General features: G+C 39.2%; 2 protein-coding genes across 2 annotated transcripts in view; one reads left to right on the top strand and one right to left on the bottom strand.

Annotated features, from left to right (window-relative positions):
• The first annotated feature begins 529 nt into the window (after positions 1-529).
• On the top strand, positions 530-21,807 carry riox2 (ribosomal oxygenase 2). The gene is made up of 10 exons (XM_062974924.1): positions 530-686; positions 6,231-6,663; positions 7,396-7,515; positions 9,228-9,356; positions 9,537-9,640; positions 10,586-10,688; positions 12,320-12,488; positions 12,823-12,911; positions 13,344-13,448; positions 17,657-21,807. The coding sequence occupies exons 2-10, from the start codon at positions 6,235-6,237 to the stop codon at positions 17,813-17,815; spliced, it is 1,407 nt and encodes a 468-aa protein (XP_062830994.1). The 5' UTR covers positions 530-686; positions 6,231-6,234; the 3' UTR covers positions 17,816-21,807.
• crybg3 (crystallin beta-gamma domain containing 3) overlaps positions 21,034-24,953 on the bottom strand; it is a 75,784-nt gene continuing 71,864 nt past the window's right edge. The window contains exon 22 of the mRNA XM_003219109.4: positions 21,034-23,834. Coding sequence (XP_003219157.2) covers positions 23,746-23,834 — 89 coding nt within the window. The 3' untranslated portion in view covers positions 21,034-23,745. The remainder of the gene's footprint in view (positions 23,835-24,953) is intronic.

Below are 24,953 nucleotides of genomic sequence, written 5' to 3'. Positions count from 1 at the left end.
GCCTAGTTTCCAACATACCTCACAACCTCTGAGGATGCTTGGCATAGATGTAGTCGAAACGTTCTGGGACATGGCCATACAGTAGTAATAATTCGCATCAACTCCTCCTTAGCCATGTTTGCTGAGAACTGCAGTCCAAACAAAACCACATTTTTTCCAGTCAGGACTACAGAGGTTTTCATTGTACAGGAGTGGAGCACAGAGATGTGTGTTTGGCCTACATACATCTCCATACAGCAGGCATGGGCAAACTTGGGCCTTGGGGTGTTTTGGACTTCAACTCCCATCATTCCTCACAGCTTCAGGTCCTTTCCTTTTCCCCCTCAGCCGCTTAAGCGGCTGAGGGGGAAAAGGAAAGGACCTGAAGCAGTGAGGAATGATGGGAGTTGAAGTCCAAAACACCCCCAGGGCCCAAGTTTGTCCATGCCTGTCCTACAGCCTTGGCCATCACGCCCATTTTTTGAGGGAACGATTGGAAATGCAGTTCTGTGTATTTTCAGGACGGTGCTTTCAGTCCTGCCTCCTCCTCCTTAACCCAAAGCCTCGCCCTCCATTTCGTCAGAGGCGGGCAAAAGCAACAAGTCGCCTCCATAGCAGGGTCGGGGGAAGAGAAGGAAGAGGAGGTTCCTCCTGACAGGAAACCACTCTTTCTTTCTTCTCACGCCGTCCTCCCTCCCGGGCATCAGGTCGGTATAAACGCGTCGCATGGCTGGCCTGAGCGCCTCAGGGCCTTCTCTAGGCCGAGGCGCCCCTCAGAGTTCGTTCTCATTGAGATATATATTGAGATAAAACGCCCTCTCAGGTAGTCGGGTTCCTCGTGAGGAGTGAGGAGAAGGCGGCCAGGATGTGTCAGCCGCCACAGTGGCGCCCACACCGTGGTATTAATGCAGTTTGGCACCCACTTTGAACAGCCCATGCTGTGCCCTCTGTGGCAGAGAAGGAGACTCAGTGCAACGCCAGTTCAAGACTCCACAACATGGAGGCATAGTGGTGGAAGTGGTGCCCAGCTGTTAAATCTACAGCAGGCATTGGCAAACTTTGGCCTTCCCTCCAGGTGTTTTGGACTTCAACTCCCACAATTCCTAACAGCCTACCGGCTGTTAGGAATTGTGGGAGTTGAAGTCCAAAACACCTGGAGGGAAGGCCAAAGTTTGCCCATGCCTAGAAACCCCACGTAATAAGGTTGCTGTCTTAAGGATATGTCATAGAAAGTTTGACTAAAGCAGAGGCTGAACAAATAAAGACTCTGGGTACATCTGCACTATGGAGTTAAACCAGTTTGACTGCACTTTGAATTGCCATGGCTCAATGCTATGGGATCTTGGAATTGTAGGGCCCTTGACTTTGAAGGAGCCGAGCAGACAGAGCTCTGGTGTGAGCTGGCCCTTGAGGTCATGGAGAGTCAGAAGTGACGAATAAACAACAACAGGGCCCCTCCACACAGCCATATAACTCAGAATATCAAGGCAGAAAGTCCCACAATATTTGCTTTGAACTGGGTTATCTGAGTCCACACTGCCATATATTCCAGTTCAAAGCAGATAATGTGGGATTTTATTCAGCTTTGTGGAATAAAAGTTGTACAGGGTCTTTAGCTTTCTCTTCTAAAGAGATGCCTCACCAAACTTATTCCGTGGTACTGAGCCATGGAAGCTAAAGTGATGGCAAATTGCATTAACTCTACAGTGTAGACCAGGTATGGGCAAACTTCAGCCCACCGGTTGTTTTGGACTTCAACTCTCACAATCCCTAAGAGCTGGTAGGCTGTTAGGAATTGTGGAAGTCCAAAACACCCAGAGGGCCAAAGTTTGCCCATGCCTGGTGTAGATGCATCCTTTAGCTCCCATAATTCCACAGCATTGAGCCGTGGCACTGCATTAATCCTCAGATGGATGGCACTAGAGCAGGCATTGACAAACTTCAGCCCTCCAGGTATTTTGCACTTTAACTCCCACAATTACTAACAGCCAGCTGTTAGAAATTGTGGGAGCTGAAGTCCAAAACACCCGGAGGCCCATGCCTGCACAAGAGAGACTGAGCTGGGGAGGAGGAGAATATTATACTTTTTGCTGGTCTTCTGGGACCCCAAATTACCCAGGCCTGTAAAATGGAGGGTCATAAAAATACTTTATTTTATGTTTGTTTTAGAGGAATTGTATGTTTTTTTAATGTATCTTGATATGGGGACTCAAAGCATCTAACAGAAATGAAAAATGTGAATACATATAAATATAAAAATGTAAACACAACTAAACTATTTATGCTATTCAAATCATAGACATTCAAATATTAAAATGTATTCACACTTTATCCCTACCTTTTGGCATTCTGAATTTAAAAATAATCGCAGATTTGCTTTAGATTCCCTTCATTCCTTAAATACCTTTGGTATGTTTATTTTTAGTAAATGTTTATGATTTCTTTTGAAAGTGATCAGGAAGGGGTTAAAGTCCTCTAAATAGATTTTCGATTTTCTGATAGGAAACACAAAATACTTCATTTATAATCTGCCCTATCTCCCTGAAAGGATTCAGGTTGGTTTCAGAAGCACTTAAAAGAAATTTCATCAGAATATCGGCACTCACATTTACTCAAAACAAATAAGTGGATTGATTAAAATACCAAATTTGTGAAAAAATTGGGTTTGATATGACAATTTATTGTGTTTTTTGAATACAGTAGAGTCTCACTTATCCAAGCCTTGTTTATTCAAGCTTCTGGATTATCCAAGCCATTTTTGTAGTCAATGTTTTCAATATATTGTGATATTTTGGTGCTAAATTCGTAAATACAGTAATTACAACATAAAATTACTGTGTATTGAACTACTTTTTCTGTCAAATTTGTTGTATAACATGATGTTTTGGTGCTTAATTTGTAAAATCATAACCTATTTTGATGTTTAATAGGCTTTTTCTTAATCCCTCCTTATTATCCAAGATATTCGCTTATCCAAGCTTCTGCTGGCCCATTTAGCTTGAATAAGTGAGACTCTACTGTAGCGCCAAAAAGTATAATAAAAACTGGTCTGTGTCATCTGGTGTATGGTGGGAAGGAAGGGATGCAGTCAGAAAAACTTTTTTCTGGTGGTGAGACAATGATCCTGTTCCTGCAGACATGGAGCTGTGCTGTTTGAAAGCAAAACTTTATCTCTTCAAGGATTTCCCATCTCCTTCATTCTTTTTATGTACATTTTGCAGTCCATTCATGTAAGCTTTACAGTAGAGTCATAGGAACTAATGCCATCTAGTATGGTAACTCATACAGTCACTTCCATGGAGCTCCTCCCATATCAGACTTTTGGTGCTAAATTTGTAAATACAGTAATTACAACATAACATTACTGCGTATTGAACTACTTTTTCTGTCAAATTTGTTGTCGTCTAGTATGGTAACTCATACAGTCACTTCCATGGAGCTCCTCCCATATCAGACCATACCACAATATTGTAGCTTAAAATACCAGAAAAATTGGCAAAACCAGCAACCACTAAAAAAGCAAAATAAAAACATCAGCAGCAAAAATGACAATATTCACTTATCTCAGGTGGAACCACGTGATCTGGAGTTTCATTGCAATTGAGTAATAATGACAGCTCTAATCAGAGTGCATTGTAAATTGAAAGCTTCAAAAAATAAATTAGCATGTAGTTTTGGTATTGTAGGTATATTGACACAATACATGTAAGCTGGACTATGAAAAATGTTTTTGGGTTGATATCTAATTACAAGGATTTAAAAAAAACCTTGTGATGAAACAACAATTTTATGGACAGTCATTTTAGTGTCACCCCCTGTAATGATGTCACTTAATGCAGTTCACACATCCCACTGATGATTAGATTTCCATTTAGATGTATATCATGGCCTTCAATATCTGTGTTTATCCTACCAATATAAAGGCATGGATTTTGTATTTATTGGTTTCCAAATTTGGATCTCAGTTAAAGTGTGAACTTACTGCTGCTTTGTCTCTGGCAAAAAGACTTCTCTGTTTGTAGTGGTGGGGCAATAACACAGCTTCTAAGGTAGTTGTAAGAAACCATGTACACAAGTGCATGGTCTGAAGGCTGCATGCCTTGATGAAGATAGTTGTTTCTTGTTCTGATCTGGGAAATGTCTCTATCTGTCCTAATCGTATGACAGGTGAGATGTAATGTGGGTATAAGTACACTGAATGAATAATTAAAGTACTGTAAAATGCCATAGAAATGTCAGGAATAATTGCTTCTGGAAAGACTGATGGTCACTAGACAACTGTGAAACATCCACTTTCCAAATGCTGTGTATGCTTACCTTTGCCCTTTCAGCGTTTGATCTGGCAACTTTAACACTGATGTGAAGAACATATCCTTGCTCTTTCTCTGTGTCTCTCTCTTGCCAGGCATCTGCCTGTTCTTGTTAGTCCTGTGCTCCTGCAGCCCTTAAGTAGTTTTAAGCACAGGGGGGCATAAAGTGGTAACCATTAAAATATTTAGTTTAAGATGTAACAGACAGGAAGGAACACTGATGTTTTATGAATTACCTTCCTTGCTCATAGGGCTGCATTGGTTGTTAAATGGCATGATTTTGACGTGCCCATCACATCTTTGTGCTCCTCCTTATGTTGGCTGAAGTGTCTTTTTTAAAAAACCCTCTCAACATATTTTACATGAGGCGTTTTCTTCTTTTGGCACTGTTAAAGCTAAAACCAGGCAGTCAGTATTCTTTCAGCAGAGAGAATGGGAAGGTGGATTGAGGACATCAGGCAATTACCATTGTCACAGAAAATGTCATGGGATCTCAGGAACCCAAACGGAACAACATTTTAAAAGCTTTATTTTAAAACGAACATGCATGCAATTGGATAATGGAGGCTTGAAGAGCTGAGGTGACCCTCATCTGTTGAGATGAGATTCACTTTTCTCCAAATCCTGCAAAACTAGAAGGCAAGCTGTGAGTATGTAGCCAGAAAAGGTATTAGGAGGGAATAATTCAAGCATTGATAAACTCCTTAAGGCATGGACACTGCATGGTGTATTAACATTCAGTATCCTTTTTTGCTCTGGGGAATGATTGGAAGGAAATATGCCCTTCTCTGAGATGTTCCTTTTTGCTCCTTGCCAACTCCGATACTTCTAATTACTTCAGCTAAGATAAGTCTGGTTTAACTGGTAAAGTGACATTGACTTGCACTTCAACCCCAGACATTCATTTTTGATGGCCCATTTATGCAGTTCTGTCCTTTGGATGCAGCTGTGCACTCTGACCCTGTTTTGTGTGAGTGTGTGTATGTGTCTTCAAGTTGCCTCTTAACTTATGGTGGCCTCATTCATTTTTCATAGGGTTTTGCTAGTCAAGGAATACTCAGAAGTGGGTTTGCCAAATTCTTCCTCTGAAATATCGCATGTAGCACCTGGTACTTCTATCCAAGTAATAACCAGGGCTAACCTTTCTTAGCTTCCAAGGCCAGACAGAATCTAATCCTCACTGAACTGAATAGGACTTAACTTTCTTAATGTGTTTTGGTTAATATTTGAATCCCACGTTTCTCCTACTAGGCTTAAATTGGTAGTGAACCCATGATTCTTCTCTCCTCTTGATTCCCAGAACAGCTCTGTCAGGTAGACCATTGGGGATAAATGACTGGTCTGAGTCTGCCCAGTTTCATGGCCCAAGTCGTAATCTAACACTTAACATTACAGATATGTGTAGCAATGCAGCTTTAGTACAGGTTGATCATCAGTTATCTGGAATACAAAAATACTCCAAAATTGTCCACATGGGTGGCAGAGATAATAGAACCTTTGCTTTCTGATGGTTCGATGCACACATACTTTATTTTATGAACAATAATATTAAAATTCGTTTATAAAATTACCTCCAAACTACATATTTTAGGTATCTATGTAACATAAATGAAATTTGTATTTAGACTGAAGTCCCATCTCCAGGATAACTCATTTATGACCATATATAAAAATAGAGGTATTGCAAAATTTGAAAAAATCCAAAACACTTCTGGTTCCAAGCATTTTGGATGATGGATACCAAAGTAGTATATTGATATCATGCAGCAAGATCCTAAACAGATTTACAGATGTAAAGATCACTGGGGTCAATGGGATATTCCTAAAATAAAAAATGCAGATCTACATATTCAAGAATAAGTCTAACTAAACTTGGGTGGGGATTATTTTTCACAAACATTCATGGAATGACGCTGTTAATTTCTTTTCTTATTTACACAGGATTATGCCTAAGAAATTAGAGAGACGATCTGGAACTGAGAGGGAACAACATTTACCATGCAAACAAGCCAAACTGGAAACTGCTAGCCATGAGCTTTGGAAGTATGACCATCCACAGGATGTATTTGAGGATTTGATTTCACCTATCAAGCAAGATGAATTTTTTAGAGAGTACTGGGAGAAAAAGCCATTGGTACTTCATAGAGATGACCCTACTGTGGCATCTTACTATTCGTCACTGTTTCAGTTAACTGACTTGGAAGGCATAGTCAAGCATGGTTTATATTATGGAAAGGACATTAACGTTTGCAAGAGTATTAATGGGAAAAAGAAGGTTTTTAACAAAGATGGCAAAGTCAGCTATGCACAGCTGAAGAAGGATTTTGATCAGAAAAAGGCAACAATACAATTTCATCAACCTCAGAGATTTAAGGTAGGATCTGGTAGTTTTCTGTAGCTTCTGGTTGCTTTTGCCATTGTAAGCCTGGATTGACCCAGACATACAATTAAAAAAGATTTAGGGAACAGGCTGTAGAATTGCATGTGCCTACTCTCTGTCTGGATTTAATACTACATACAACGGTTGCTGGCCTGGATTGAAAGATGCCCAGGGACACTTCAGAACTGAATGAGAAGTCATAGATTGCTTGGTTTTTCTATCATGTCTTCGTATCAGTCCTATTTACTGTGCAGCTGCTTCCTGGCTTTCAAATAATGGAACTAGGTATGGGTCTGTATTAAACAGTAATGTAGTATTTATTTACATAATTTTGTGGGGAAAATGTGATTAGCCCCATCTGTTTGAAATTTATTTGAGGGTTTCTGACCTTGGCAATTTAAGGTCTGGTTATATAGATTTGAAATTGCTGATGCTAGATTTCAGCTGATTTGAAGAAAGAGACAAATGGCAGCTTTTGAGCTCTCATTTTTTGTCTACTTGAGTACATAGTACAAAAACTGCATATACTAGGGTCACTTTTTCCTTATTGAATATTACACTTTTTATCATTTGACACTTATCTAGGTCATCGGGCCATTTATTTAGGTTGAGATGTGTATTTGGAAGAGTAGCATGTAAACATCATAGGTGGAGGAACTGGGAAGACAAAGGACAGCTGCCTTGTCATACTAATACTCTCTGTTACCCTGCTATCCTATTTTAAAGAATGAGCTCTGGAAAATCCAGGAGAAATTGGAATGCTTCTTTGGCTCGTTGGTTGGATCTAATATTTACATAACTCCTCCAGGGTCCCAAGGCCTCCCTCCACACTATGATGATATTGAGGTAAGAACACTCCCAAAAGGTTCATGGCCATGAGTATTTTCAGGAGTTTGTTGTTGTTCGCCTTCAAGGCATTTCTCATTTATGCTAACTTTAACAGCGTTTTCTTAGCAATATTTGTTCAAAGGAGGGTTGCCTTTGGTTTTCTCTGAGGCTGAGAGAGAATGCAATTTGCCCAAGATCACTCAGTGGATTTCCATGGTTGAGTGGAGATTTGAACCCTGGTCTTTCGAGTCCTAATCCAATGCTCAGACTACTATGCCACCCTGACTCTCCTTTTTAGGAGTAGCACTCACTATATGTGTCTGTTAATAGGCATGAGTTAGTTTACATTATTCATTCCAGCAGTGAAGCACAAATAAATGAATATGTGTTCTCCCCACTGCAGCAAAGTTTTGGGTAACCATACAGTTTTCTAGGGCCCCATCTACACTGCCATAAAAAATCCAGATTATCTGCTTGGAACTGGATTATATGGCAGTGTAGACTCATATAAACCAGTTGAAAGCAGGTAATGTGGATTATTTGCTTTGATAATCTGGATTATATAGCCGTGTAGAAAGGCCTAAGAAGTCCTTGCAGGCTGCACAGAGAAAGTTGTTTGAATTCACTTCTGATCCTAACATGGCCATGTAGTGACTGGGGTGGGGACAGATGTGTTCTGATAAATGGCACATCTGTCTCTGGAGCAGTGTTTCTCAAACTGCTCCTCCAGGTGTTTTGGACTTCAGCTCCCAGAAATCCCAGCCAGTTTACCCGCTGTTAGGAATTATGGGATTTGAAGTCCAAAACATCTGGAGGACCACAGTTTGAGAAATTCTGCTCTGGAAGATTCCAGGAATTCCTGAAGAATGTATCATGCATCCTGGAAGATTCTCCTGCATCATTACATAGCCAATGCTCGTCTTTGTCTGCCTTCTGCTGAACCTCAGCCACTAAATGAGGTTCAGCAGAAGGCAGCTGAAGACAAGCATTGGCTATGGCTGGGGACGGGGACGGGGAGAGGAGAACACACATGGTAAATGTAAGTCTAGGCTGGGGAAGCAAGAGTAGTTCTTTACATCTATTTGATGACTTGAAGAAGGAAAGGGGGGGGGGGAAGGCTTTAGGAGGGTTCTCCATGTTGGGATTTCTTGACACTTTTTTCACATCCCCTTATGTTTTTGAATATTTTGTTCATTGCTTTCTGTTACACATAAAAGTCATAAGTGCCTATGTAGTGGATATTCTGAGTGCATATATATTAGAATTCTTTCGAAGTGCAATACTTTTGAAGTACATTATTGCAATATCCATCTGAGATACATTCCTTAATTTACAGTTGAAGGAGAAAACTGGAAACAAATGACTTCCACTGGAAGTTAACAATTGAAATTAACGACTTCCACTGGAAGTTAACAAGAGTCATCCTGGAAGGCCTAGTAAAATTTTAGAAAGGTATTAGGTCCCTTAGAATACCTCTTATAGTAACTTCTGACAAGCATTCCATAGCAATCGCCTGGATGACCTACCAAATTCCTAGAGAAGTCATTTTTTGTCGGATGTGGATAGGTGAAACTGCAGGTTACAGGGTTGAACTGTACAGCTGAACTGAACTGTGTTACAAGGAGATTGGTTAAATGAAGTTCAGCTGTTACTTATGTCTATGTAAGAATAGGTGATGGTCTGCTGAACTGTGGGGCATTCTGATGCTTACTGAGTTATGCTTCTTTCAGGTGTTTATCTTGCAGCTCGAAGGAGAAAAGCACTGGAGGCTATACAAACCCACTATACCTCTAGCTCAACAATACAATGCTGAGCCTGAGGACAAAATTGGGGCTCCAACACACAACTTCATATTAAAGGTACAGTAATACGTTATACTGTATTATTTAAACAATATACTTTAGGATTAAAAATAACTGCTTTTATGTACATTTCCATATGGAAATATGGAATTGGAAACATAATTGTTTACTAAATGGTTTGCGCATTTGTAAGCAGGGCAGGCTAGCACTTAACTTTCACAATAACTTTTTCTTCAGCCAGGAGACTTGTTATATTTTCCAAGAGGAACTATTCATCAAGCTGCCACACCTCCTGGTATAGCTCATTCTACCCATGTGACTATCAGCACCTATCAGAACCAGTAAGCACCTAGCTTTATGTCTTATTGTAGTTATTTTGCCATTCACTCTGAACTGAATGAATCTGCAAGCTAAAATATATTACTTTGAGTGAAACAGGCTTAAGTCTTGTGGGTTTTGTTGTATGCCTTCAAATGGTTTCTAACTTACAAGGTCCCTATCATTGAGCTTTATCTCTGTATTGGTTCTCTATATTACAAGGTCCCTATCATTGGGTTTTGTCAGCAATATTGGTTTAGATGAAGTTTATTATTGCCTTCCTCTGAATCTGAAGAGTGTTACTTGTTCAAGGCCACTTAGTGGGTCTCCATGGTTGAGCAGGAATTTGAAATTCCTGAATTTGTCTAGACTCCTGGTCAGATATTCAAACTACTACATCATGCTGGCTCTTGTTAAGTGCTAGGTCATTTGAATAGGCCAAAAGCATGTTTTATTCCTTTCCAAGGGATTTAAATAACATGGCTGTTTTATATAGATACTTTCCAGCCTTAATTGTCATCTTGTGATCTAGGAAAAAGGTGCTGTGTAGACTTCTCCTTCTCTTGGAGAAGCTTACAACTTTCAGATTTGATTCCTTATGCAGTGCTTCTACGTGGGCTGCCCTGGAAGATGACTTTGTAGCTGTGGTTGATAGAGAATACTGTACTGTTTCTTTAAAGCAATCTCAGCCTTTACTTTATTTCAAACATCAGTTTTTGGATGTACATAGGCTTTCTGAGGATCTGCTGGAAGTAATCTCTGATATGATTGCACATACTGCATGGTTCAATTGCTCAAAAGCTTTTGTAGTTAAAATATTTGGATTAGATAGCATTGAAGGCAGGATGTTGTGTTAGGTGAATACTTGGCTGCACTCTGAAAGCTAATTCATATGTGCTCTATCTTCAAGAAATGTTATTCCAGACTTAATTTTCATTAATGGCTTTGATTTGTCTTCTGCCTGCCAGCTCTTGGAGAGATTTCTTCTTGGATGTAGTTCCTGGGCTTATTTTGGATATGGCAAAAGAAGACATAGAGTTTCGGAAAAGCATTCCAAGGCAATTATTGATGGTAATGATGCGGCACTAACAAAAACTAACACAATAATATGCAGCTGCTCCAAGAAGAAAAGTTTTAATAGTCTTGGTTTTAAGCATTGAGTACATCTGTAAGTGTCCCCTGGTAGTTCAAAAATTGTAATTTGGAAGAGATGCCAGCTTTGTCTTTAGCAGCAAGTTTTGTACATTGTGTGGTTCTTAAATGTCCCATGACTGCTCTCCCAGGTTTTGAAGTGTTCCCACATTTTTTTTCATTGGCAAAACTCTTTTCATGCTTGATCTCTTTATGATAGGATCATAAAATATAAAGGACTGTTTTAAGTGGAAGTCAGAGTCAATCCCCAGAAAAAACATATAATAGAATATTTTGTGAATTATATAGGTAGTCCCAAAGTTACAAACAAGGTTCTGTAGGTTTGTTCTTATCATTTGTCTTCTACTAGGCAGTGAGCCTTCTTGATTGTAGCCCCTTATTTATGGAATGCCTTGCCAGTTGAAACCCGAACTATCCGAGACCTACTTGCCTTTGAGAAAGCCTGTAAAACCTTTCTCTTCCGGCAAGCCTTTGATGGGTGAATAACTCGGGGCTATGTCTGTCCTTATTGTTATTTTAAAGCAAATTGTATTGTTTTAATTTATTTCTGTAAACTGCTCCAAATTGGGAGTAGTGGTATACAAGCCCAATAAATAAATAAATAAATAAATAAATAAAGTTGCATTTGTATGTAAGTCAGAACAGGTCCATTTTTAAAGTGTACCTCCAGCCAAAAATATATCTTTTTAAACTTTGGATGGCATAGAGAAGGGCTCACCCCTGTGGTGTTTGTTTTGCTGTCGGTAACTCTATTCAGAAGATTTCACCTCACTTTCTGTCCCTGTGATAATTGGATTTTGAAAAAAATTGGCGTATTGTGGCATCAAGGATTGGTGATAAAACTTCAGTGGAGACACCTTTTCCGCATGATAATTCTTTCAGGAGCGATTTTCCCTTCCTAGGGGTAAATTTCTCTCGCTTCCTGTTGTCTTACCCTGTTCTCAATTATGAGTTTTTTGTAAGTTAAATGTTTGCTACTTAGGGACTGCCTGTAATTTCTTATGTAGACAATACTTGACTTGGGAGATTCTAGAGCTAGTGTTCTAGATATTGGGTTGAAGATAGATAAACATACATTCTAAAGACTTATTAATTTGGGTTTCATTTTAATTATTTATGTGGTCTAGGATTTCATATTTTAGTGTTGGAACTTCATAACTAGTTTTTAATTTCCTATCCTGTGGCAAGATTTCAAAAAGAACTCTTGCTCATGACTGGAATAATCCCCTTCTAAAATTCTGCCTCCATCCACTAGATTGGAAATATCATTTGTAATGGGTTGCTGTGAATTTTCCGGGCTGTATGGCCATGTTCTAGAAGGATTCTCTCCTGATGTTTCACCCACATTTATGGCAGGCATCCTCAGAAGTTGTGAGGAAAAAATGCTTCTTAACCATGGCCATACAGCCCGGAAAACTCACAGCAACCCAGTGATTCTGGCCATGAAAGCTTTTGACAACAGCATTTGCAATGCTTGAAGAATCTCAGATTGCCTTCTCAAGTAAACTAAGTTCTTGTAAACATACATTCTTGTTGTTTCCTGTGTTTAGAAGGTGGATTTGTCTGATTCATCAAGGCAATTAAGTGGCTTCCTGAGATGCCTTGCAGACCGTCTAGAAGAAAACGGCAAGGAACTGAAGTCATCTGATATGAAAAAAGATTTTATTATGAACAGATTACCTCCTTTCCTGGGGCCTACCTTTGACCCTTTGACTTCAGGTGACATTTCAATTTACTGTGGGTGTTGAAGAATCAAGTTGTATAAAATAATATATTTTTTGTCATACAGTAGGGGATGTAGTTTGTCATACAGTAGGGGATGTAGTGTCTAATCAATGAGTTAGATATCCCAAGCTAATATGACATTTCTCTAGAATTTTCCTCCTTAGGGAAATGGCACTTATAAAGGATTCCCTCCTAAAAAATTAGTTCCTGTGACTTGATGGGTCCCTGTTTCAGACACTGATTCCTGCAACAGTTGAGAAACAAAAGCATTAAAGATGGGTTGCCCCTTCTTTTGTTCACAGTGATGTATCTATATTTCCCTGTTTAGGTGGACCACTACCAAAGTTGAGCAGCACAGTCAGATTACGTTTTAAAGACTATACAGTAATTACAGTGGAACCAGAACAAGACCATTTGGTGAGTACAGAGGGAAGTGCCCGTGGAGACTTAATTTTTATTGGATCTTTCTGCGTTGTAACATTGCCTGCATCCTATTTTTAGTCCGCTTAGTTATATCTCACAGCATGTGATTGGGATTGATTATGACATTACAGTAATATTGTTGCTCTTCTCTGATCAGAAAAAGAATTACAGGACTAGAAAAGCTAGACTTTGTTAATTTTTTTTTACTTAAACTGTATAGAAATAACACCATATGCTGGTTTTTAGTGCAGGAATTTTATGTTATAAGAGACATGCCAAACAAAATGAACTACACTGGAATGAGATAAATTGTGAGGCTTCTGGGGTTGCATTTTTCTGAAGGAGAGATACCGTTTTTATGCTGAAACTTTTTCATTTTGGCTGCTAGATAGCAGACAAAACTGAATGTCTTTTTCTTTTCCTCAGAATAATTCACTTAAAGAAATGGTGTTTGTGTATCACTGCTTAAAGAACAAGAGGGAAACCCATATGATGGGAGAAGAGAATACTGATGAGGAAGGAATCGTGGAGGTTAGTTTCTCATTTGTACATTTGATCCTTTTAGTGGCGTTGTCGCCCCTGAAGCTCCCCTACATTTTAATAAGTGAGTTATTTCATGCAGACTGTTCTTCCCTCCCTTCTCAACATCATTTTTGTCATTCTGCCATCTCCTGTTACATCTCTCAAGAAAGGAGATTCCACCTGAACATCAGGAAGAACTTCCTCACTGTGAGAGCTGTTCGGCAGTGGAACTCTCTCCCCCGGACTGTGGTGGAGGCTCCTTCTTTGGAGGCTTTTAAGCAGAGGCTAGATGGCTATCTGTCGGGGGTGCTTTGAATGCGATTTCCTGCTTCTTGGCAGGGGGTTGGACTGGATGGCTCATGAGGTCTCTTCCAACTCTACTATTCTATGATTAAAGCTGCTTGCTGGCAGTAACAACAACAATTTTTATTACTTGCCTTTCTTCACTGTTTTGGTTTTATGGGGCTTTTGGCAGATCACATCAAGGAGCCATCTAGTTCAGTATCCAGTGTTTTACAGTGGATAGCCAGATGCTCTTAAGTCATGGTGGGAATAATTTAGATGTCCAAATGTTAATTGATTGCACGCACGCGCACACACACTCAGCCCTAGGCAGTATAGCAAATGGTGAGGATTTTGCAGAATTTTATTCCCATAGCAATGGGAACACATTGTGATTCTCTTTTCTGTTGTAGAAAGACCGCAGAGTTTAAAGCAGCACCTCTGCCGTGTTTTGTTGTAGAATAGGTTTTTGTTACCTGTCATAGCTAACAGCTGTGGCTGCTGTATTAGCAGTGGCAGGTGATGGCTCTGAGGTCAATGCAGGTGGGATTTTAGTCCAAACTTGAAAGGAGCTCTTCAATGTGCTGAACTTCAAAATAGTTTCAGTGCCTTGCACAGCTGTTTTAAAATTTGGAGTAACACCCACAGCAGATTCACTGCCCTCCGACGTTAGAGCCACTGGCTGTAACAGAACAGATTTCCTTTTCAGTTTTGTGATGAAATGCTTATGCTGTGGCTTTTCCAGAGTATTTTCCAAAGAAGTATGTGTCACTAAATGTTACATAAAATAAATTGTAGAACAGATATCATGTGGGGTTGGCTTGTTTTAGGCTTGTTTTCTTAAGATTTGCCACTTTGCTGTTACAACAAAACCCCTTGCTTTGTTAAAGGCAATCACTGTACAAACCTGGCTGTTGTTCATAGACCACAAGGCTGTGTTTTAACTTCTAGATATCCCAATGGCTCTTTATTTTAGTCTTTTTCTACTGCTGGCAGTTGGACTATAACTGCCCCTCCCTCCCATGAAACGTTCATACAGTAGGTGGGAAGAGGCTGCCGTAAAGCAAAAATATTGTAATACTGTAATAAATACAGTGAGCTGAGATATTTCTTTTTAATAAATATATTCCTGTTTGTTCTGGTAAGACAACAGTCTTTTTACCATATGCTTGAGAGAAGGAATGTGCATATTACACTGTGGACTGCAAATTGTCAATTTTCTTGGAACACAGAGGCATTGTCTTTGCTTCTAGCATTGAGAGCAGAAGTGAAACTAAAGTACTTGAACTAGTTGCATTGCGTTAATGTTTCATTGCAGTTAGTTGTTATGGTTTATTTTTCACATTCCATTTATCTTTCAAAATGGGAATACAATGTGAATTAGTGCAATAGAAACATTGAAAACAAAACTTCTCATAGGCACGTTGCTTGTATTAGACAGTCTGCTCTTCAAAGTGGAAATGTGGATTCAGTTGGATTTTTTTTACTTATATATGTGAAGGCCTGTAGATGGTGGTCTCGATACACAAAACATGTTTGTATCACTAGCAATAACACAATATTAAAAACACAGTTCTACATAAGAAGGCTAAGCAACACTCTTCATGTGTTTCTGGGTTATAGTTTCCGTCACCTCTATCTATTGGATATGCTGATTAGAGCAGATAGTAGTTGCAGTGTAAAAGTACAAGGAGATGAGGTGCCCCTGTAAACAAACAGTAGCTGTTTCCCAGATAGCTTAAAATGCTTAGGCTGCAAACCTAAACCTACTTAATGAACGCTCTGAATATACTGAGATTTAACATGTTTAGATTTGTGCTCAGTAGATCGCTCAGTTGTCATACATATATTATTGTGATTCTTACTAAATCAAACTCAGACTGTGGTATCATGAACTTCCACTGATATGATATGCCTTCCTGCCCCCTTCCAAGGGCTTAATCTTTCTCTTGTATCCTTCCCCTCACCATCTAGTACAGTGGTTCTCAACCTGGTGTCCCCAGATATTTTTGGCCTACAACTCCCAGAAATCCCAGCCAGTTTACCAGCTGTTGTGATTTCTGGGAGTTGAAGGCCAAAAACTATTGCTGTATATGCATGTATTTGACTAAGTTTCTGTGGGATCACTACTTGTGTATGTGTGTATTAAGGGAAAAATGCCTGGTCAATTACAACTCATAGTTGAATAATTAGAACAATCAAGACTAACAAGCTTGAACCACTCCCTGAATGGGGTATAACTTGAGGAATGTTTGTAATGCTTTTTGGGACTTACTGAATCACCTGCTTCAGAACTTGCTGAGAGCCTACTATGAAGAAATCTCCAAAGAAGATGCATGAATTTAATGCAAAGAACTTTATGTGAGTTTTGTTGCTTCAAAGAGACTCAGTTATTTTGAAGCTGGAGGTTTTGTGTTTTTTTCACTCTGTTACTTAAGAGTAAACTTTGATTTTTCCATTTTCCTGGCTTGTTTCTTTTGCTCATTGTGGATGCACAAAAGGGCTGGATACGTCTGGACAGGACTGCACACAGTTTGTTTTTCCACAAACCCGTAACAAAAACATCTGGGGACCCCAGGTTGAGAACCACTGATCTAGTGGATAGTCGAGAGTAGCAGGGCATTAGAAAACTATTTGGTCATGTGCCTATAAGTAGATGCACAGTGTTTGGTCTTGAAATCCAAGGAGTTGCTGAGGCAGTGTCTTTTCTATGATGCCACTAGTTATAAATAAGTAACCATGTTCGTCTCCCAACACTTACCACTTTCTGTAAGCCACTAAATGGCAGCATTGTGGGGTATGCGTGCACTGGAGAAAAGTGAATTCTGTAAGGGTTTTGGTTGTTGTGCAAAGGAAGTAATACATTCCTTCCTCAAGTCCAAACTGTTGAAATCACATTATGCCTGCATGTGTCATTAACAAGATGCTAGCATTGTTACTTTGATTCATCTAAATGCATATATCCAGGGGGTTTTATTTCCCTAGATGGCTGGGAAATATTTGGAGTAACCAATGTAACAAATGGTTTCTGAATCATCATCCTGCACTAGTAGTAGCTTATGTATCTACAAGATGACTTTGGCTTCAGTTTTACCTATAGCTGATGTACTGTATACTGTGGGCATAGTGTGAAGGTGATGGCACTGCGAGAAAGCTTTTCTTTTCCTATCTTAAACAGCTGTTTGTATCGGGAGATGCAGCGGACTGTCAGATAGTCTGTACCCAAGCAGTGTAGGGCTTTAAAGTCAGCACTTCAAATTATGTCCAGAAATAGACTGTTAGCCAATGAAGCAGCTTGAACACAGGAGTCATGTGATCCCTGTAACCAGTCCGTTAACAGTCTGGCTGCAGTATTTTGTGCCCACTGAAGTTTCCAAACAGTTTCCAAAGACAGTACGGTGTTTTTGGAAACTAGTCCAAATGGAATGTAATCAAGACATGTGTCGCTGATGCCAGATCTAATGTCTCAAGGAACAGGGGCATTCTAGTTCTCACTGCAAACAGTAGAGTTTAGTACAGAAAAAGCATTCTTGAAATTTAAACATACTTGGAACCAGAACAGTTGTAAAATGGGCCCTTGATATCAGCTGGGGGTTGGTTCCAGGATCCCCTGTGAATTTCAGAATCCTGTGATGCTCAAGTCCCATTGTATATAATGGAATAGTAAAATGTATCCTTTTTTATAAAATGGTAAAATCAAGGTTTGCTTTTAGAACTTTTTTAATTATCTTCAAGGTGTAACTGGTAGCATCCATGGATATGAGGAGGGGGGCAACTTATGTAGTGAGTTATAATGAGATACTTATGTTGAATAATGTTTATCTGCACAGGACTATTCTTAGTGGGTGATTCATATGTGTATAGTGGTTTGTAAAACGTGTCTGGTGTTTGTTTAGTTTGATCTAATGTCTCTCTTTCTTCTTTTTTTCATAAAGTCGTCCGGGTTACGGTTTCCCCTTTCCCATATGGATGCACTGAAACAAATTTGGAATTCTGATACTGTCTGTGTGGAAGAGCTGAGTCTGTCTTCAGATGCTGAAAAAGAGACCTTGGTGATCTCACTGTGGAGTGAATGCCTAATTGAAGTAATATGAAGGCACAAGCCAGCCAAAATTAAGTTGTCTTCCCCAGGGAAAGAGTAAAGTATACACTTGAATCTGTTAAAGCAAAATCTAGCCAAAGCAAAAAATCTGTTGCTGCGCACAAAAAGCAAACGGTTATCTTTGGTGTACAGAAAGACTCATTTTTACGTATTTCTTGTACATAACAGTAGGCTTGCGAAAAAAGTGAATGGAATGGTCTGAAATCCATATATTCTAAAGATTTGTGTATGGGCTGACACATAAAAATGCATCTAAAGAATATTTGCCGGAATCCTGATTTACCTGTTTTGTTATGTAACTACATAGCTGAGGGGCTAAGACACCCATTTATTGAGTTGGGAAGGTATGTAATGGTACACTGTTCCCTTATTTGATATAGATGATGTTATGCAGCTGAGCAATTTTGATTTCTGCAGAGGGAAGTCCACTTCTGATGATATCCCAAAGAGGATTGTGGCAATAGTTTTATTTCTTGAAATGCACATAGGAGGAAGCTTTGCCTCATATAACTGATTAGTTATGTTAAAATAAGGTGGATTTTTGTTGTCACAGCCAAGTTATCTGCTTAAATTGCAGATAGCAATATAGTCTGTAAAACCGAAAATCTCAGTTTTTGATGAAATAATAATTTCACTTAGGTGCTACTACATGGTACAATACGTAGAACTAGCCAGCATACTGTACGTCCTTTGTACCGATACTTACCTAGTGATGCAAATAAGGTGCGTTTTCTAATCAGTGAGTGGTAAAGCCGAAAGCACAAAAATTCATTTTTGTTGTATTATGCAAGTTTTTTTTTTCTCTTGGAAATTGCGTTATATAAAACCTATATACCCATTTGCCGTGAGTCAGATTTTTCCACTTTCTTTTTGTTTCATGATCTCACCAATACAGAAGCTATTTGCTATGCTTGTTTTATACATTCAAGTCGTTGTGTACGTTCAAGTTGTATGTTATTATGCTGTCACATGGTTTGACAAGGGGGAATTTACCATTGCCCTACTCTGTGGTTGAGAGAGTGACTTTCTATGGCTGAGCAGGGATTTAAAGCTTTATCTCCTTTAGATTTTTTTGTGTAGGTTCTATAGCTGCTCTCAGTTATAGTGAGTGTGAAAGTGTTATTGAGGAATTAGAATTTAGAATATATATATATATATATATATATATATATATATATATATATAGAGAGAGAGAGAGAGAGAGAGAGAGAGAGAGAGAGAGAGAGAGAGAGCAGGCTAACACATCAGTAGTAAAAGTGTGTTTTACATATACATCTATAAGTATGTTTCACTATTGTATTATGTGGAATGGTCTGGTCTCTCTTGCAGTTGTCTCTGTTCTGAAGTTCCTGGACATTCATTCCACATGTCCTATCTCACTGTGCAGATTACATATATAAAAAGTGATTAGTTTGATAGTGAAATAAATTCAACTTTCCATAAATAAAAGGCAAAATAATTTTAATTCAGTTCTACTGAGAAGTATTGTGTGAATATGCTATGCATAAGATCACTTCTGATAACATGTGATAATGGGTTTTGAATCTTCATGACCTACTTTTTAAAAGATATGTTTAAAATGGTTTGCATTCTGTAATAGCACTCATGCAATGAACTGGACAAAAGAAAATTCTTCCTTCCAGCATAGTATATAATTCATTAACCTTTACAATAGGACCAGGCAACTATTGGAGCCTAGGTGGCTGATTAGACCCCCAGGAGACTGGGGACAGCTGCATTCACTTTCCTGCTTCTGAAAAATATTTTATGCCCCCAAATTTTCTCTAGGAAACATGAGGACATTTTCATCATGCTTTGAGACTTCCTAGACCCATGGAAGGTATTTTGAATCATTTTGAGATCATCATTATTTGGAAGGTTTTTTTGGCAAAGATTTGACTTCTAGGGGTTCCAAGAGAACTTCCAAACCTTTTAGAAGTCATTTGGGGCCATTTTGGAACAAAAATAATTGTTGAGCCTTGATGGGCTGCAAAGATTGGAGAGCTGCATGTCGCTTCAGAGTGCATTTTGCCCATTCCTGCTTTAGGAATGCAATGCCGTCCCAATTCTGTTAACAGTTTCTCACTTGGAAACTATTTCCATAAGTCCATTAAAACCCTGTTTGCCCCTCCCCAATGCAGGGTAACCGTGTTTATGAGCACCAATACTTTTAGATTGTATATGAAGCTACTACTATAAGCAGTTACTATGTTAAGGCCAGTTAAATACAGACTTACTTTGGTTCAAATAGGCATAACTTCTACTTGTGGGGGATTGCCAGAAGCTAGGAGATAGTCAACATGTTGCAGGCGCAGTGTAGGAATATAAGCGTTGGACAGTAAGTCTAGAAACCAGGCTTCCAATCCCAAGTTTAAATCCCTGCTCAGCCATGGAAACCTAACTTGATGATCTTGGGCAGCCTAAGATGAAGGCAAAGTTTTTCTGAACAAATCTTGCCAAGAATACCCCATGTTAGGTTCACCCTTAGTGCTGCATAAGTCAGAAACAACTTAAAGGTGCATAACACCAACAGCTTTGATGTGAGCAAATGGGAAAGATGTGCCTAACCTTGAGAGGAGTCATTGTTATCTAGCAATACATGGTTTTTGGCAGAAACAAACAGACTGGTGGTTAAGTCTTCTGGTAGGAATGTGCAACTTGTGGGCTGAGGGTCTGACCACAGTGCCATTCATCATTGAGGCTAATGGCAGTTGCCTCTCAGCACCACATGGAATACTACAAGTTGCCTATTCTGGCAATCCTTCGGTTGTGGAGCATACTTTAATCCAAAATAAATCCCACTGTGTTTAATTGGCCTTAACACTATAGCAACTGTGTTTACAGTTGTAGCTTTACAGTGCAACCTGAAGCACATGTGTGTATGTGCCTTCATGCTACCTGGCAACTCCATGGATTTTTCTATGGGTTTCTTATGCGAAGAATATTCAGAGGTGCTTTTGTCAGTTTCTTCCTCTGAATTATAGCCCGTGGCACTTGGAACCCAGATGTAATTTCCACTGAATTCAGCAGAGCCTACTCTCAGGATCTTTTCCCCAGAGCAGAAACACTGAATTGCACTATTTATTACATAATGGTGATACACCAGCTGATCATCTTTTTTGTAGTTGACTGAATTTTACATAACTCTGAAAGCAGAGTTATATTAAATGTATGCAAGCGCCTGTTAACATACAAAAAGTGACAAAGAGATAGCATACAGAAAATGTTTATTAAATAAGTGCTTCTGATGAAAATGCATTTAGGGATTCTAGTTACATAATATAAATGCAAAAAGTAAATACATGGTTTATTTTACAATTTAAAGTGCTATTAAGGTGCAATCCACTGAACTTCCATGAACATTTGGATTTATTTCAGGATCTGGACACTACATAGCTGCTTTTATTGATGGGTCTTATTGCAGCAGCCAGGGAGCCCAGGTTGATCTTGTTCTGTTCTGCCCAAATGAGCAGCTGTTGACCAGATGGTTGTCCTGTGTGCCTCTGTGTCTCCCAAAATCCATGGAAAGATGGGAGTTTGCTATTCTGTGGTCGCTGGTATAATGTAGCTGAGTTGTGGATCAAGCCCTTAGGTAGATTTTCTTGAATATATTAATAAAGCCATATCTGTACAAAAATAGAGGTTTACAAGTTTTCAATGTTTTAATTGTGAGAATCTGTGCAGCTGTGTGGTTTCTTTAAAAAAAGTTAAGAAATTGAGCCCCATATCTTTTGGTTTTAGCTAAACAGTCTTGCTTTCCTTTTATTCCAAAAATACACTTGAGATTTACTGAAACCACACCTTTTGTAATACTGAACACCCATGTGCTGAGCCAAATAGAGGTTCTCTATGACCCCACATTTAAATTTGTATGTCTGCCTGTTTGGAGAACCACCTGTGCAAACAACTCCTGAGCATTTAATTCTTTCGATTGTTGTGTACATGAAGTCTTTTAAGAATGATTAAATATTACATACATTTCAATCTTTAGCATAAATTTGAGCTTTTTAAGTGTTCTGTTCTTTTATATCTGAATGACCATGTATGAGTTGATCTGGAGTGAATGTTTTTAATAATTTACACTGCAAACTAATGTTTTGTACCAAAATTACTTTGTAATTGCTGTAAACTGTGTCCATCACTAGTGTAGTAAATAGAAGTTTGAAAAGTTAGTGAGGCAAGGAGGAGGTAGACCCAATTTTGCTTCTCAAGTCAACTGGAGCTCTTATACATTTACATGGTAAAGAATATATTTTAGTAATCCTGTATGTTTAAAAATTGCATGGGGTAAAGTTTTATTGAGTTCTTGTTGGGAAGGGTGCAGGCCCTTTGGCCCCTCACATTTGCATCTGGGATACATTCGAGTGACAGCTGCAGTGATCATCAATTACTTCTGTATTCATTGGGGAACAACAAAAAATACACAAAACAGGTAAAATCCAAGATCCATTCCCAACTTATTTTTCACTTATAAGCAAGTGTAGCCATATGGGGATTGTAGTCTTTTTCATGCAACATTATGATATTCTGATCCCACTTTACTTGCCATGGCTCCATCTTACAGACTTCTGGGATTTGCAATTCCTTGAGAATGCCTACTAGAGAGCTTTAGAGCCTTGCCATACTGTAAATTCCAGGATATTGTAAAATGCTGTCATGGTGCTACAGTGGTCTAGTGTGAAAGGTACCTTCAATGTTTAACCTGCTTCCCATTTTTTGGAAAGCTTCCATCCATCTTTACTACTGGTTTTGCCCACGTGAGTGTGGGAAAACTTCAATAGGCAAATAATTAAGCACACACTTGTGCTACTAATTTTGGACTAATTTAAGCAAAATCACTGGTGTTGTGAATCATATACAATGAGTTGTTGGAGCCCTTATTTCTAGCAGAAGAACAACCGGTCTCTTAAAAATCATTTGTATACCAAATTTGACGAGAATTGTTTTACTGAGTCAGCTCGGTGGAGTATTGAGTGCATTTTTGACTTGCAATTCTCATAGTCCATTTGTAGATACAGACCAAGAAATATAGTAACTATGGTGTAGAATTATGAAACCTGAGATCAAACACTCATGAACTGGAATCTTGTTGGCACATTACACTAGCAGTTGTGCTTTTGGCCTAGTGAGGAAGGCAGGAGAAGTTGTTGCTGTTGGGAGGAAAAGCTATTGGCTCTGAGCAGTTTTTTTTTTGGAAGGCCTGATTTACAGATGAATCCTGAGAAGTTGGATGTTCTGGAAGGGATGACTTGCCAAACTAGCAGAGAATGGAACATTTTCAAACCCGCCTTTCTGGAACACCTTGGTTCAGGATAATAACATGAATGTTGCAGACTGCAGAAATAAGCTGCTGGGAGCTAGGAGCCTTCCTTCCCAATGGCAGTTATTTCCTCTGCTTTTCCTCTCAGCTATGTGCCCATGGCCTTTCCTTTCTTTTCTGTTGCTGTGTTACCACCTGCAATCACATAAGGCACTAACAGGATTCCAATCTTAGTTTTCTTTAAAAGTGAGATACATTGATACAATAGTTCAATATTGAAAAAGCTTCCACTGACAGCACATAACCTGTAACTTAACAGAAGATGCATTTTAGGTCAAAATTCTCACTAGTTGTTGCACAATGAGGTAAAGTGTTAAAGAAATACACATTTTTACAGGAACATAAAAACAGTTAAATTGGTTTTACTTATGGCTTAATTACGACTGCTGTATAGGACACTACTTCGTTTGACCTTGTGAAGAGATATCCTAAATTAGATAATATAGAATTAGTTTTGCATAGTCTATTTATATACTTGAAACCTTTGAAAATTTTTGATTTTCTGCCTGGAAAATTCAGGTAGATTCTACAACATGCACCAGTGCTATGTGACTTCAGTAGTTTGGCCATACTGCTACACGTTTTATAGTAGCAAATCTGATTCACAATATTTCAATGTCCCATTTCTGTGTACATTCACCGCCATTTACTTGGTTTACAACAATGTGGTTCCTGTCATAATAGCATCCTCCTGAAACAAGTTTGAGAGAAGAAGAGAGTGATGGTTAATACAGATTCATTTAATTACTTTTAAAATATCACACATCTTAATATTTATTACAAGTTTGTAAGCTAGAGGCAATACACGTAATGGCCAAAATCCTGTTTGTCCCAACTAAAGTAGACCCACTGAATTAATGGCGCTTACCATATATGCCAGGCATGGGCAAACCCAGGCCAGTGGGCCGGATGCGGCTCTTTGGGCTCTTGTCTCTGGCCCCAGCCCTTCTAGTCACACTCTTGCCTCTGGCCCCAACCCTCCGAAGAACTCTGTACTTGGCTGTCAAGCCCTTTCTTTGCAGAACATGGTGGGCTGCTGTGTCCTCCCCGTGAAGAGGAATGTCATGCAGGCACATGCTGCTGTGCAAAGCTCTCCTGAGAGCCCCGCACAGCCATGTGTGATACCCTCCCCCCTCAGCTTGCCCCCCCCCCCATGTCAATCGCTCCCTGGCCTCCCCCAATATCAAGCCTTGGTTTCTTGCCCTCCCTATCTCGGCATGCGGCCCCCTTTCAAAAAAGTCTGCCCATGCCTAGTATATACTTATGGATAAGTCAAATTCATGGATAAGTCGAGGGCAGGTTTTGGGGCCAAGGTTGTGGATTTTGGTATGATCTGTGGACCAGCCAAGGAGTTGGCCTGGATAGTCCATGTGGTCCCTTCCATATTTGATTTTGAAGTATATAGAAAAAAAGTTGAATGGTGGGTCAGCATTTAAGTCAATACATCTGCTGCAGTTAAGCCTTACAGAATTCAGGCCATGATCTTTGTTAAAAATTAATTCTGCAGAAGGTTGTTGCTTACAGGTCCCATAAAGATAAGTTGTTCATCCCAGTTCAAATACACACACCATTCAATTATATACATTTCACTGAATGGACCTACTCTACTTGGGATTAACAGCTGGCTTTATGCCTTTGCCTCATTCCTTTTCCTGCCTATGAAGATCAAACTCCAATATACACACGGTTGAAATCTGAATTTTAACTCGTATGGCTGGGCTTAACTGAAGCTAAAACTACACCAGGCCATATCAACTCTTCATCGTTCTCTTAGCCCTAAGATAGAAGTCATTAAGTGCTTATGAGAATT

This window comes from Anolis carolinensis, chromosome 3 (assembly GCF_035594765.1).
Source record: "Anolis carolinensis isolate JA03-04 chromosome 3, rAnoCar3.1.pri, whole genome shotgun sequence".
NCBI lineage: Eukaryota > Metazoa > Chordata > Lepidosauria > Squamata > Dactyloidae > Anolis > Anolis carolinensis.
This window is presented reverse-complemented; position numbering and strand designations above follow the sequence as displayed.